General features: G+C 40.5%; 3 protein-coding genes across 3 annotated transcripts in view; 2 read left to right on the top strand and 1 right to left on the bottom strand.

The window, feature by feature from the left end:
- LOC121639986 (Fc receptor-like protein 5) overlaps nucleotides 1–15,766 on the top strand; it is a 907,115-nt gene that overhangs the window by 593,654 nt on the left and 297,695 nt on the right. The gene's annotated exons all lie outside the window — the stretch shown is intronic.
- Nucleotides 1–15,766, bottom strand: part of LOC121640006 — a 48,426-nt gene that overhangs the window by 28,591 nt on the left and 4,069 nt on the right. The gene's annotated exons all lie outside the window — the stretch shown is intronic.
- On the top strand, nucleotides 5,804–15,256 carry LOC121640029. Its single transcript, XM_041985701.1, has 7 exons — nucleotides 5,804–6,047; nucleotides 6,233–6,326; nucleotides 7,578–7,910; nucleotides 8,012–8,186; nucleotides 8,290–8,411; nucleotides 12,430–12,555; nucleotides 15,020–15,256. The coding sequence occupies exons 1-7, from the start codon at nucleotides 5,911–5,913 to the stop codon at nucleotides 15,233–15,235; spliced, it is 1,203 nt and encodes a 400-aa protein (XP_041841635.1). The 5' UTR covers nucleotides 5,804–5,910; the 3' UTR covers nucleotides 15,236–15,256.

The following is a 15,766-nucleotide window of genomic DNA, read 5'->3' as shown; positions in this document are numbered from 1 at the left end:
TACATAGAATATGTATATTCATACACCGAAAACAAAGTAAAACAAAAGCCCCTCTGTGTTTTTATAAGTTTAAGCACACCTCCTTGGACACTTTCTTTGGCTTGCAAGCTCATAATTAAAGTCCCACTATGTACATTTCTGTCCTTAAAACTCTGCCTTCCTGACTGATTTGATTACAGATTAATTATGTACTTTTCTGGAGCTGTTGCTGCCCAGCAGCGTCCTGAGACTGACCCCTCATTTCCTCTATATTCCTCCATACTGGGAGCATGTCAGGTGTGGAGCGCAGTTCGCCTAGCTGGATCTACAAGATCACGAAATCACAGGAGAATTGGAGAATCTTGTGATTCTGCATGTCCAGGATAAATGTCTAGTCATCCATGATAAAAGAAAATAAATAAAATAAAAAAAACCACACACAGAGACCCCCTGACTGGTTAATGACCATGGTTCAGCAGTCAAATCTGCAAGGGGGCTTTTATTTTGAAAAAATGCTGGACGTTTTTACACTGCTCCTGTGTCTGACTTCCTGTCTGCCCCTATCTGAACTGCCGAGTTTGAGGCATTCTGGGTGCGTGCTCCGTCAAAAATAAACTCAGTGCCGATGTTTAGTGGAGAGCCATAACAAGGCACTTCAGGGACGCTTCTGACACACACCACAGCGCACCCAGTGTGGACCAAACCATTGACTCAAACAGCCATGAATAGCAACGGAACATTTTTACACAAAGTGTGGAATTCACCATTTTGTACTTATATTTAGAAATGTTATTAGAACAGCTCCACCCACACAACTTATTCTTGTCGTAGAACAGGAGAAACTGCATCATTTTAGTCAGTGTTGCAGCAAACTCAGCATTTGTCATTCTTTGTCATTCTTTAAATCATCGAAATAATAATTATTCAATTAGTAATTTTTTGAGAAAATAAAGACACGTGTAGCCTAACTACACGAAACTTACAAAAGCCACCTGTGACAGACAGGTGAGAACTGTTTATTGTGTTATCAAATAATATTTCAAGCTCCATGCCCTGATGTGAGCATCAGATGATCTGATCATTGAGATCATTTCTAATCAGATGCTGCTTACAGACAGAGATCCTGTTAGAGTTCTACTGTGTTGCAAAGTAAATGAAATATACAGTTTCAATGATTATTTAGGTGTTTTTGGTCACCTACACAGCAAAATTGGTAGTGTTAACTGGTGTCAGATTTTCCAGTGAAAAATATTTTGAGTTGCACAGTGTTGGACTCGGTGTTGTTCTGAGCACCTGCCGTGTTGGAACAGCTCTGGGGGCGGTGCTACGTGAGAGAGTTGAACGCAAACTCGGAGTGAGAGTTGGTCCAACATCCGGTCTCTGACGGCGGTTTTTCCTCCTCAATTCGCATGGCGAGACGACAAGTCGGATATTTCGAATACACTAAAAACGGTAAGAACCTTACATATTGGCTTTTACTAGACCCCAATAGTGATACATAACAACAATTAATAAGATGTAATGTATGGAGGACAAACATTACTAAAACTGGTATGTACGGTGTTAAGCTAGCTTGACTAGCAAGGAGCGGTTTCTGTCGTCGGTTGAGATTTTAAAAAAAACAACTAAACTTCAATTAAATTCTGTTGTACTAGTATTTACGTGTTCAGAATTACGCTTTAAGCAACTGTAAGGTGTTGTGTGTAATGTTTGTCCCGCAACCGTAACGTTCCCTTCATTGAAAAAAAGGCGGATTTTTTAAAAGGTTCGTTAGAATGACGAACAAAGGATGGCAGTATATCAAGTCATTAATTACCGTGTTTTTATTTTTTTTTCATGACAAATTAGTTTGGTTATAATTCTTGGATAGCTTTTGTCAGCTCACTGTTCACAAATGGCGTTTTGGAAGTCGGACATTGGAGATTTAGAAACGGGGCTTGAAAAGACGACAGGTCTGCAGCAGCTGCAAATAGCGGGAAGATAGAAATTCTATTGGGTCATTAAATCATTTTCCCTCCCTCAGCAGTCACAGCAATCACACGTACAAGGTTTGGATACTTATTTTTCAGATAAATGGTAAACCAATGAGTAAATGAGCGTTTAACTTCTTCTCTTGATATAAGTATTTGGTAGTACCGGTGCAGAAATTTAACCTTGACTTAGAAAGATTGTTGGTCACTTGGTTATTTGTTTAACATCTTTCCGTTTTAAAAGTGTAACAGCGAGTGTTTTCCACTTTGCAGCTCCTGTGATGTGCCATCATGTTGCTGAAAGTTAAATACGAGAGTACTAAGAAGTACGTCAGATTGCAGGCAGGTTTCACCTATCGGGAATTCATCAGTGAAGGTGAGTAGCCATATTGTTTAAGAAAACATGTAGCTTTCAAAGACAGGAGGAAAACTATGGTAAATTAAGTATATATATGCCATCAGTGATGTTGATAGCTACATGTCCCGTGTCTTTGACGTATTAAATCTGAAAAGGACATAGTAAACTCGTCGAAACATGTTTGTCACCCACGTACATTGTCAGGCTTAGTTTAGCGGCGCCCTCTTTAAAAACAAAAATCTGTTTGAAACGAAGCCCAACGCGGAGTCAGTAGTTATCCTTGTTTTGATGACAAATAGTGCTATTTTCGAGATGTCTCTGAACGCAACACAGCTTCGTAAGTTTCGTTTTTATATCCTCAGTTACGAGGCCGTTTTAAACCACTTTCTTTGACTGGTTATTGTTCATGGACGCCGTTGTTATAGGTTGTTTGCTTGGAGCATGATGCACCAAAATATGAGACTGCAAACTCCAGCAGCTGGATTAAGTTGTTCAACCCGATGTGATTTCTGCAACCTGCGTAACACCACACCATGAGTCTGTCTGTGGTTGAAATGGATGAAACAGAGTGCAGAAGTAATTTTTCCTGCTGGTTGTACAGTTCAGATATATCCAGATAATTACTAAATTAAAGCAAACGCTGATTAATGATAAAACTACATCCTTGTGATAATTAAATCCTTCCTTATCTTGTTAAACTGTTAGCATGATGCTGAGTTCTGGTTTCAGCTCTGAAAACAAAAATCTTTTTCACCAACATATTCTATTTAAAAGAAAATTTATACAAGTAAAATCATATTGTTATTGAACCAATCCAAAGTGCAGTAACTGGTGTGATTAATAGTCTTAAGGCCTCTATTAGGTTGAATGATTGTGTAGTAATTCATGGTGGAAGCTTGACTATGATCTTTCTAAGAGTTTTTTTTTTTCTTTTTTTCATGGGTCAGTATGATTTTCTTCCACAAAAGGAATAAACAGGCAGAAATTTTTAATTTGGGGATTTTAAACTGACCAAATCATAGTAATTTAAATGTAAGAGTTTTTACTTTAGGAACTGTACTTTAAATAGAAACCAGTTTGTCTGTCATTGCAGAGACACAAGCAATGAAATTAACAGGAAGATATGCTCACCTTGTAAAAGTTGTTTTCTTGTGTACTCTGATGTAGGTAATGGCCAGTTCAGAGCATAACAATACAGAGATTTCAAGAATGTGAATCTTATTTTAGATTTTCATTGTTTTAAAATTAATCCAGTTATCTTTAATTGATTTCACGCTATCATCTTCTTGCAGTCAAAAGTAAGTTTGGGCTTCCTGATTCAGCTGAACTTCAGGTTTTTGATGAATCTGACACAGCAGTGGAGGAGGATGTTCTTCTTGAACTGATAGAAGTAGGCCTGTCACGATAACAAATTTAGCTGTACGATAAATTTTCTCAGAAATTATCGCGATAAACGATAATATTGCGCAGAGCGCTAATGTTTCATTTTGAGACCATTCTCAACTAATATAGTGACATATGCCGTAATAATGCAAGTACACATTTTCAAAGGTCAATAAACTAAATAAATAAAAGCGCCTTTTTCACTGTTGCATCTTCAAATAAACTCCAGACAAGTAGACAAGCATGCCGGTTTTAATGACGAACCAAACTTCAGCACTTTACATCGAACAAAAACCCGTGTTCTGCTTCTGCTCTTCAAAATCTACTGCTTGTGAAACAAAGTCATTCTGCCCTCTGTTGGCCTTATAAGTAACTACAACCCAGCAGTTAGCTGGGATACCACATTCACATACGCCGGGACACCGGCCCAAAAGTAATGCGGCCCACTGGGAATCCTCCCAAACCTCTCGATTAGCCGGCATTGCTCTTAATGTGTATTTTGTCATATACGGTAGTATATAGGCTGATTCTATTTGCGTAATGTGCCTGCGGATTACAGGGGTTATTACGGTAGACCAGGAAGTGGGGGCTTTGTACTGACGTCGTAAGCTAGAATGTGTGTGTTCTGCTTACATGTGGGAAGCAGCGAAACAATAAAAGAGGAGATGCTTGCATCTATTATTTACATATTTCAGCATGAGAATCGGAGGTTTAGCGCAAGAGCGTGAGAAGCCACTTAAATACGCAAGTCTCACGGCCATTGCGTGTTGGCAGCCGTGCAAAACAAATGCGGCTTACCGGCTCGTGCTGCAACATGCTGCAGTCAAGTGTGACACTAGAGAGATCACTCCGCAAGAAACCAGAGCGTTTAGTCGAAATACTCCATAGTGAAACCTATTGTCATACACAGTCTATGGTAAAGGGGGGACGAAAAAAAATTATCGCGGCCGGCAAACTTATCGTGCTCTTATTTTCTTATCGTTCAATTAATTGACTTATTGCTTATCGCGACAGGCCTAGATAGAAGCCAGTCCGAACATATGCCTGACTGTATGTGACAGCTTATTGGGAGGTAAGTTCTGTTTTTATACATAGTGGTAAAATTTTTAACTGTCCCCCTCAACAAGGTGTTTTCCTTATGTTCCTCACTACTGAACCAAATATGACAGGGAGGTGCTATCCATTTAGTCAAATAAAATTGAAACAGGTTATGGCCCTGGTTGCAGTTCCTTTTAATGCCTTTTGCGACATTGAATCCCAATTCACAATGTCAGAATTTTCCGTTCATTCATGTTAAGTCAATATGGTTTCAGATATGATCTCTACACCCTTGAACAGCCTTGTATCAATGGTGTCATCTTTTTTTAAAGTTTTCTCTCCTTTAGATCATTCAACACCATCTTCCCTCACTGATACCATCTCTCTGTCATCAAGTGACACTGATCTTCACAAAGAGTTAAGTATTCCCACTGTCGGAAATGGATCGAGGTCTGAGGTCAGAAACAGATCTACTACAGAGGTTTCCGAGTCCGAGGCTGCAAAAGAGGTACTTTCCATGTTAGTACAGTAATTTGACTATAGGTCACCAGAAACATTTAAAGCAAATTTAGGTTATCATGTGTGCCCACTAATTTTTCATCTGTCTGAGCATACAAACAAACTTCCTGAGCACTCCTTCCACACTGTGGCATGTCAGTTTCACACTCACACTTGCGAGGATCCCATTATCCAGTGGCCATGTAATCAAGTCAGCTGGAATCTCTAATCAGAATGATTTCAATTGGATAGATGGAATACCATAACGTAAAAGAATCAAATTACAGCAGTAATATTCCTTTAGTTTTACTTTAAATGTAAGTAATTTGGCCCACATACAGTGAAAAGAACAAAAACCTTATATCTCATTGTGCTGTAACGCAAGCATGGGATACAGTGTAAATTACTGTTAGTCTTTGTCCATCTACTTTCCTGCCACTTCTGTCTCTGGTTACATTTGCTGGCTCATTAAATGTCCCCAGCTTGAGTGACCCATCCGAAGCATTCTCTCTAAAACAGTACTTTTATGTTTGGTGGTGGTGGGGAGGAGGAGGAGGGGGGGGGGGTATTACTAGTGGGTAACCTTGTCACCTGTTGCTCAATGGGCTAATGAGTTAGTGTACTGTTGTTTAAATTATTATTATTTTCTCTACTAAACTTCCTTTTCCTTCCATATGTGAGTAGATGGTAGAAAATGCCTTGCGTGTAAAGCCTGGCGGTGAGGATGTTCTCGGAGAGTATCAGTCAAACAATTCACTGACACATCGTACCCGGAGGCAACTTGTCAACATATTGGCTAGCCATATGACTGAGAACCATGGGTAAGTGTTAACTGAAGAAACTGTTTTAATTATTGTGAAACCATTTCAGCCTAAAAGGACTTGCATTACAATAGAACTGAATGAATGTTCAAAATGCATTTGACTAAAGTGACGCTTAGGAAAACCCACTGTTAATAGAGGTGCTTTGGATTTTGTATCTTTTTTTTTTTTTTTTTCTCCTAAAGGAGGATTCCTTCCCGCAAGCATAAGGAGAAGTATGCCCTGGGAATCGTGACACTTTTTCCTTCACTCAAAGATCCTTTTTCTCCAAAGGGCTATGTGAGTTTTTAGTTTGAAATATACCAGAATACACCCCAGTTTCTACACACTGTAGAGTCATGAGGATGCAGATTAACCATTTTAAACATCAATCATAACTATTCAAATCCTCAAAGTAGAAATTAATTGAGTCGACATATAACTAGGGCTGTCAGGCGATTTATAATTTTAATCTTGATTAATCTCGCAAGTGTCCTTACTCATCTTAATCGCAAATGTCATTTCTATCCTACATGTATTTTTTAACAAAATGTTTTTCTCAAAAGTAAACATTACTGTCTACAACCACAAGTGAGTGCTCTAGGCTTGTGACAACTAGCCTACAAAGATTCGTAAATGGCGTTTTTGCAGAAAGAGGGAGTATTTTTCAGACAATAGCTGTACCGTATTTGCAGTGAAACAAATCCATAACTAACATGTTTATCGTTTTGTAGCACTTGTTTCTTTGTAGTATCAATAAAGTTAAGTTAACTGGTGTTTATACTTTTACTCTTTACTTTTACTTCATTCATGATACTCTTTATTTCTTTTACCTTTTACAGTTAAATGTAAAGCTAATAATTAAAGCTCAAATTCTACTTTGTCTCTAACCCGATGTTGCCTGGGTGACACATGTTGAAAATGCTCCTGATCTTTTACAAGCATAAACTTTGATCTGGGAAGTTTTACCACACATATGGCTGTCATCAATCATCTCAACTTGTCAGTATTTCTACCTTGGTTTGATCATCAGTCTTTGCCACATCGTTGCCCAGGACATCAAGCCTTTGTATATTCTTAGTCTGTTCTTGCGGTCTACAATTACTTACTGGTCGCCCCTTTGCTTCGAGATCTCGGCTGCCGTTCTGAACTCTGGTTGGTTGTTCCCTCCTACTCGCCTGGCACCACCGTGCTCCCCATTTTCATTCTAACGTTCACACCAAAAAAAACGGGATTCCACTCTTATGTTCTTAAATTTAAATCTTCTTAGTTCTATGTCTTCTTTTTAGGAAAAATTAATTTCTGCAACCACAATGTTATTTTTGTGCTACTTCCTTAAACTGCAGGATCAGGTCGGGGACAGGCCCTGCGTGCGTTAATCGCTCATTAAAAAAGTTAGTTCTGTTAAAAGGAAGTTAGGTTCCTTTTAGGTGTTAATTTTGACAGCCCTAGATATTAGATATGAAATGTTCTGAATGATCCATAAGTGATGAACCTTCTGTTCTGATGTATGTTATTTCTGTGTGTTTCTCTTATCGATTATTTGAATAGGAGCACTTTTATGATGGGGAAAAAGGCACAGGATATTTAGCATGGCGCCTCAAGACCATGTCAAGGAAAAGATGTCAAAGGCCAGCGAAGGTAACGACGGTGGTACAAGAACAAGGACCAAAGCGCAGAAGAACATCTGCCACACTGCCTCAGCAGCTTCATGGAGATACCTGCAAAGAGGCAATATCATTTCTCCTTCACTGCAATGATGATGGAAGTGTATTTGAGAAGATGAAGATGACCTTTCAACATCGCCAGGACCTGGTTTATGACCCACAAAGAACAACAGATATCTTCAAAACCTTTCCACGATTTTTAGATGTCAAAGGACTTGTAAGTTGTATTCATCTTTTACTGAAACAGTCTTAAATTTGGTTTAAGCATTTGACAGTTCACTTATCATTGTCTGTGTTTTTACTATATATGATGAACAGCTAAACCAAGACTTTGTACTGCTGTTTGGAGTGGAAACGGCCGCCAAGATGCTTGAGAAGTGGGACACAGCATTCAAGCCCAAGGTTATTGAAGAGGCAAAACATCTGACTCAGACAACTGAAGTGTGTCAACTTCTGAAAGCTGCTGAAAAACTTGCGGTCAATGATGACACCAGTAAGATTTGTGACAGGCCTTGTTTGTACATTAAAAGCTGATGTTTTGTGTTTCAGGTAGATGATAATGGCTAATTTTGTCTCCTTTTATTTTCTCCTGATAGACTGGGACAGTGACATGGCTTCTCTGCTGCTGCTTCTCCATCTTCTGCCACCCACTGCTGGTCGGAAAAGGATCAAAATAAGTCCCAGTGATGCTGTTGGAAAAATGGTCCACTTTCATAAGGTGCTTATGCCCCAATTGTTAAAATCTTACAGATTGGATTCATGTAGGAATTCTCTAACTTCTAACTCTAACTTCTACAACAGTGTTCTTCCTCCAAAATGTAAATGCGATAATGCTAATAACAATTCCTTAAGTATGTAGATTGATGGCACATGGACACACAATATAATTTGTAGTAATTAGTCAAACAAGTAAAATTTCATGATAAACAGAATGCAATATGCAGTGAGCAGCTGAAAACTCATTAGATACTCTGCTGTGCTGATTGTGATATTATGTGTTGTCACACATCCATCACAACTTCCGGGTTGGGTGGACGCTGGCACGTCTGGTCGCCGCTACCCACCGGTAAAACTTTTTAAGTGTTTTTTAAAGTGTTTTTTTCTTAATTCCTCCATTCTTTTCGGATTTTAATCATTGTGATTTTTAAGCGTGGTTTATTACCTGCCCTATCACCTCGGCGTCTACTGGTCCACCTGGCTATCTTAGCAGAAATGTGGGCCAGCAAGCTGTATGTCTGCCTTCTGCTCACCTGGTCGCTCCTGTCGTCCTGCCTTCGTCCAGTGGCTGGACTACACTGCTACCCAGCAGCTGAGTTACTCTGGTTCCACCGACATCAGTCTACCCTCCTACCACCGGCCGAGCTTCACTTCCACCCGGACATCGCTTTCCTTCCCCGCCGGAGATACATCCACCGCGGGTCTCGCCGCACTGTCCATAACAGGAGCTCCTCCACGGAAATTAAATCCATCTGGTCCACCTCTCGTCGTCCTCCTAGAAACACCGGTAGGGCTGCTAATCACGGGGTGTTAGCAAGCTTAGCAAGGTCGGCTAACCCCCCGGTCAAGCTCAACAACTCCACTGTTCACTTCGGTCTGCTCAACATCCGTTCTCTCACGAACAAGGGTCATCTCATTCAGGATCTCCTCATAGACCGTAAGCTTGACTTTCTTTGCTTGACAGAAACTTGGCAGTCATCAAACGACTTCTCTCAGCTAAACGAATCTACACCACCGGGGTTTGTTTACATCTGTCATCCTCGTAGTTGTGGGCGTGGCGGTGGTCTCGCGGTACTTCACCGCGACAACTGGAAAGTCATGCCAGTCTCGGTACCCGCTTTCAGCTCCTTTGAGTGTACTGTTTTCACTCTCCCTGGACCGACCCCCACCACCGTCGCCACAATATATCGCCCCCCAAAGCCGCATAAGGACTTTCTGGATAATTTCACCACGCTACTCACTCAGCTTTCCACTCTCTCCCCAAACATAATGCTCCTGGGGGATTTCAACATTCATGTTGACAATATCAATCTTCCCCTCACTCGGGATTTCCTCTCATGCCTGGACAGTTTTGGACTACAACAACACATCCACTTCCCAACACACACAAAAGGACACACTCTGGACTTACTCATCTACTCTGGCATCTCTCCCTCCAACCTCTCATCCACTGTTGTCCTTGAAACCGATCATTTACTGCTCACTTTTGACACTGCCCTCACTCTCACTTCTGTAAAATCCCCTCGCCTCATTTCATTTAGGAATGTAAAGGACATTAATATCGACACACTCTGTTCAAAAGTTGACAGCATCTCTCTCCCGGACAATCTTCACGACCCCAACGCACTACTTGAGCATTACAACAATAGCCTGATCACCATTCTAAACTCTCTTGCCCCCCTCAAAACCCGGACTGTCTCCTTTGCATCCTCTGCCCCCTGGTACACTCCTGAACTCCGGTCTTTAAAAGCCAAAGGACGTCAACTGGAACGGCTGTATAAGAAAACTGGACTTACCATTCACAAAGAACTGTACATGACTCACATAACTCTCTATAAGGACTCCATTTCAAAAAGGAAATCTGCTTATTACTCTGGACTCATCTCATTGAATGAAGGAAATTCTAAAACCCTTTTCTCTCTACTGCATAACATTTTTCAACCCCCCCACTCTCTGCCGCCCCATCTGTACTCCACTGACACTTGCAATTCTCTGTTGTTATTCTTCACCCAGAAAATCTCCAACATCCACCAACACCTCTGCTCCAACTCTGTGTCTCCTCACACACCTGACCCAGTCATGCAGACTGTACCTTTTTCTCATTTTCTACTCCCTGATCCATCTGAGATTACCGGCCTCATCCAAAAATCAAAGCCCTCTACGTGCCACCTTGATCCCATGCCCACACTTCTTGTCAAATCCTCACTCCCCTCTCTGCTTCCCCTCATAACTGCCATTATTCACTCCTCCCTTTCTACTGGTGTTGTTCCATCTTCCTTCAAAACTGCTTCAATCACCCCCATTCTGAAAAAATCTGGGTCAGATCCCAATGACTTCAATAACCTCCGTCCTATCTCCAATCTGCCCTTTCTGTCTAAGATCCTGGAAAAAACAGTCGCTTCTCAACTTCATTCCCATTTATCCAACAATAATCTCTATGAGCCTTTTCAATCTGGTTTTCGCCCCCGTCACAGCACAGAAACAGCCCTTATTAAAATTACCAATGACCTTCTCCTTGCAGCTGACTCTGGTTTTCTCTCCATTCTCATCCTCCTTGACTTAAGTGCTGCTTTTGACACCATATCCCATTCCATCCTCCTCAGCAGACTCTCCTCACTTGGTGTCACCTCTACTCCCCTTCTTTGGTTTCAGTCTTATCTCAGTGGCCGCTCTCAGTTCATCAAACTCAAATCTTTCACTTCTGATCCCTCCCCAGTCTCCACAGGTGTGCCCCAAGGTTCTGTCCTGGGGCCTCTTCTATTCATCACCTATCTCCTCCCCCTTGGTCTCATCTTCCGTAAATTCAATATCTATTTCCACTGTTACGCGGATGACACCCAGCTCTACCTGTCCTGTAAACCAAATTCCACGCTCCCACCTACCTCCCTCTCTGCCTGTCTCCTGGAAATAAAATCCTGGTTCACCACCAACTTCCTAAAACTGAACAGTAATAAAACTGAAATTCTCCTCATTGGTACCAAATCCACCCTTTCCAAAGTTAATAGTTTCTCCCTCACCATCAACAGCGCCTCAGTTTCCCCCTCCCCTCAGGTCAAGAGTCTGGGTGTCATCCTCGACAGCACCTTATCATTCACCTCACACATCAATAACATCACCCGCTCAGCCTATTTCCATCTGCGCAATATCAACCGTCTTCGCCCCTCCCTCACCCCCCACACCACCTCTATCCTGGTGCACAGCCTTGTCACCTCCCGCCTGGATTACTGCAACTCTCTCCTCTTTGGCCTCCCACAAAAATCCATTCATAAACTCCAAATGGTTCAGAATTCTGCTGCCCGCATCATCACCCGAACTCCTTCCTTTCATCACATCACTCCCATCCTGCAAGAACTCCACTGGCTTCCCATCAAGTACAGGATAGAATACAAGATTCTCCTCCATACATACAAATCCATACATAAACTCTCACCCCCTTACCTCTCAGATCTTCTCCACATAGTCACCCCTTCCAGATGTCTTCGCTCCTCCTCTTCTATCCATCTCTCTGTCCCTCCTGCCCGTCTCAGCACCATGGGGAGCAGAGCTTTCAGTCGCTCTGCTCCCCAGCTCTGGAACGCACTTCCTCCTGACCTCCGCAATACCGATTCTCTCCTCATCTTCATTTCCAAACTCAAAACTCATCTTTTCAGAACAGCATACTCTCTGTAACATTATTTTCAATCACATCCTCGCCACTCTGCCCTTTATGTTTAGATTTTTAGATTGTGTTGTATATGTCTGCCTCTCCTGTACTTTTAATGTTTTATTATTTGTTTGTACAGCGTCCTTGGGTGCCCTGAAAGACGCTTTAAATAAAATGTATTATTATTATTATTATTATTATTTTAAGTGAATAGGGACATTAACACTCTTTCCAGTTTTGGGTGAAGCATATTCCTAATGTTGCAGTTTGGTAGCTGGGTGACCAAACGAAAGGTCCTTTTAGCACGTAGAAGTTAGCCTTGCCATATGTTTTAAAAGTCACTTGGAGGTGTTCATAATATCGTTTTATTTTTCAGTCATGCTGCAGCATTGAAGAACACTTGCGAGAACGAGAGGGTAAACAACCATACATCCTTGCTGTTGGCCGAACCAAGATCAACATTGAAACTTTCTACATTGTCGTGGACAAACAGCTCATTCCCTGCCAAGCCACCAGCTCTTTGGGTGCTTTCGATGAACTGTTTAAATCCCACTACGTTTTCAACCTGTCCTATGATGAGTCCCTGAGCCCACTGTACACTTTTGTGCAGACAACCATCTATAATATCGATGCGACAACAACAGATGAATCTCCAAGAGTTCGTGAGTTTCGGGCTAAACTCTTCAACTAGGTTTGAAAAATGTTGAAATGTTTCATTTGTCAGGCTGAACATGTGGCCAGCAAGTCTTTGATAACCCATTTAAGACTTGATCACAGTTTCTATCCAAGCACCAGGTTTAAGTTGACTTGTGTTCAAGATCGTTGTAGGAGGCAATTTTCAACATATTCAGGCTTCAAAAAACATCTAGCAACTGTTCATGAAAATATTTCTCAGAGTGGTGTTTCTACAAGTTCAGTGTCCTTTCAGACTGATGATCGTGAAGATGTTAGTGGGTCAGATGTGGTGATGAGTCAAGAGGCTGGATGTTCTGAGAATAGTGGGTCAAGTCTTCACAAGAACAATGTTAATCATATTTGTGCTTCACTTATTGCAAAACTCCAAGGAAGTGGGGTGGCAAATAGTGTTGTCTCAACAATTGTTAATGATTTAGAGGAACTTGCAACCGGGCTTCACTCCCAAGTCAAAGATGATATATTGTCTGTTTTGCCTCAAGATAATCCTGCAAGATCTACATTAGAAGAATCCCTGAACAGTTTTGAAAACCCATTTCATGACTTCAATACAGAAACTAAAAGAATGAAATACTTCAAAGAAAAATGGGGGCTTGTGGAACCTGTAGAAGTAATGTTAGGTGTTCGATTCGATTCGAGGAGAAATAAACAAACAGGCACTTATGATCAAGTTCCAGTGAAAGACACCTTTATTTACATTCCAATTTTGGAAACAATAAAGTTTATGTGTCGCAATTCGGATATCTGTAAGCTGCTAGGGGAACCACATGCACCAAAAGCCAACATTTTAGAGGATTTGTGTGATGGAAGTTACTGTAAGACACATCCATTATTCTCCAACCAACCAACCTCTTTACAAATTCAGTTGTACTACGATGACTTCGAAACCGCCAACCCGCTGGGTTCAAAACGCAGTGTACACAAAGTAGGTGCTTTCTATTTTGTCCTAAGAAATCTGCCACCAAAGTTTAACTCTATTCTGATGAACATACATTTGGTTGCACTGTTTCATACAGAGGATATTAAAAAATATGGATTTGATGCTATTCTACAACCACTGATAGATGACATCAAGACACTGGAGTCCCATGGCCTCGATTTACCGTTCTCCACTGAAAAAGTCTATGGCACTATATGTCAGATAACTGGGGACAACTTGGGAATGCATGCAATTATGGGTTTTACAGAGTCTTTTAGTGGACGCCATTTCTGTCGTTTGTGTTTGATTGATAAAGATGATGCCCAGAATGTTCATCACGAGGATGACCCCAGGATAGTTTTGCGAGGAAAGGATATTTTTGAAATGCATTGCAGTGAGTTGCATTCAGATCCACAGAGGTTATCAGTGTTTGGTTTAAAGCACAAATCATCCTTAAATAGCCTGCAGTTCTTTCATGTTTGCCACAATTTTTCTTTGGACATAATGCACGACATTCTCGAGGGAGTGGCTCAGTACGAGATAAAGTTACTGATGGAATATCTCTCTGAAAACATTTTGTCGAAACCTGATCTACTGTCAAGAATTTATGCTTTTGACTATGGATACCTGGAACGCAAAAATCGTCCGACCAGGATCACTATGGACAGTAGTGGCAATAATATAGGACTCAATGCAATCCAAACTCTTTGCCTTGTAAGAAACATTCCTTTGATTTTTGGCGATATTGTGCCTCAAGGAAACAAAAACTGGACCTTGCTGCTTCTGTTGCTGCAGATAATTAACATATTTTCTCCATCTCTTTCACTTGGCATGACTGTTCATCTAAAACATTTAATATGGGAACATCATGAGTTGTTCAAACAGTTGTATCCAGATCGGAATCTTATCCCGAAACATCATTTTATGATACACTATCCGGCTTCTATCAGGAAAATTGGACCTCTGATACATATGTGGTGCATGCGATTCGAGGCAAAACACCGGCTATTCAAAAACACACTGAAAAACTTTAAAAACATTACGAAATCACTTGCAAAAAAACATCAAATGTCCCTGGGATATCATTGGGAGACTACTCCACTGCATCATATCGAATACGGGCCCATGAAAGTATTTAATGTGGACAATGAAGACAGTGACATGTTTGCAAGGGTTTTTCATTCCCTACCAAATGAGATCTTCTCAACTAATTGGGTTAAAGTCAGCGGTACAGAGTACAGGCAAGGACTAATCATTTGCAGTGAGATTGAACATGAAATGCCGGTGTTTTGTAGAGTGAAAAAGATACTTTTGATAAGCATGGTCATCTACTTCCTTGTCGACAAATTCATGGTTGACCATTTCAGTGAGCATTTTCATGCCTATCAAGTGTTTGAAAGTGATGAAAAAGATATTATCAAAGCAGACAATCTGGTCATTTACAAGCCTTTTGACTTGCAAAGTGCTTACAGTAAGGAGGATGAGAGCCTATACGTTGTGCCTTTATTTTCTATTTAAGTGTGGCTATGTTACCTTTTGCTCAGACAACACTGGTGCTTGGCGTTCATGATGAATAAATACTTGAAATGATCATTTGTCTTAATGATTTCTTAAACTGGTATGTTTTATTACATTGAACGTTTTGCAATCAGATATGATTAAGACTGTAGATGCATTGAGATTGATTTGTAATTTGGTGCAGTCATTAATATGGTGGTAAAGCTAATGCTAGAGGTGAATGAAATGAATGTAGTTTTAAAAACTTTAATGTGTAAGAAAACAGTTTTTAATGTATGAAGTTGACATTGCTGATGAAAATTGTCATCTTTGTCTCAGTAGAATGACACAAAGTGTGAAATTAGTAGTTAAAGGGAGAACATAATTTAGTGTTAAAAGGTTCTTTCAAAGGTGAAAAACCCCTCTCAAAATATAATTTTTAACACTATTTAGTGTTAAAAAAATAACACTTTTTAACACCGTAATATTAGAAATAACACTATTTTTTAACACCATTTAGTGTTAAAAATCACACTATTTAGTAATAAAAAATACACTTTAAAGTGTCAAAAAAACAACACTGTGAGTGTTAGAAAAGCAACAC

This window comes from Melanotaenia boesemani, chromosome 5 (genome assembly GCF_017639745.1).
Source record: "Melanotaenia boesemani isolate fMelBoe1 chromosome 5, fMelBoe1.pri, whole genome shotgun sequence".
NCBI classification, from domain to species: Eukaryota; Metazoa; Chordata; class Actinopteri; order Atheriniformes; family Melanotaeniidae; genus Melanotaenia; species Melanotaenia boesemani.
The sequence above is the reverse complement of the archived record's forward strand: the minus strand, read 5'-3'. Positions and strand labels throughout refer to the sequence as shown.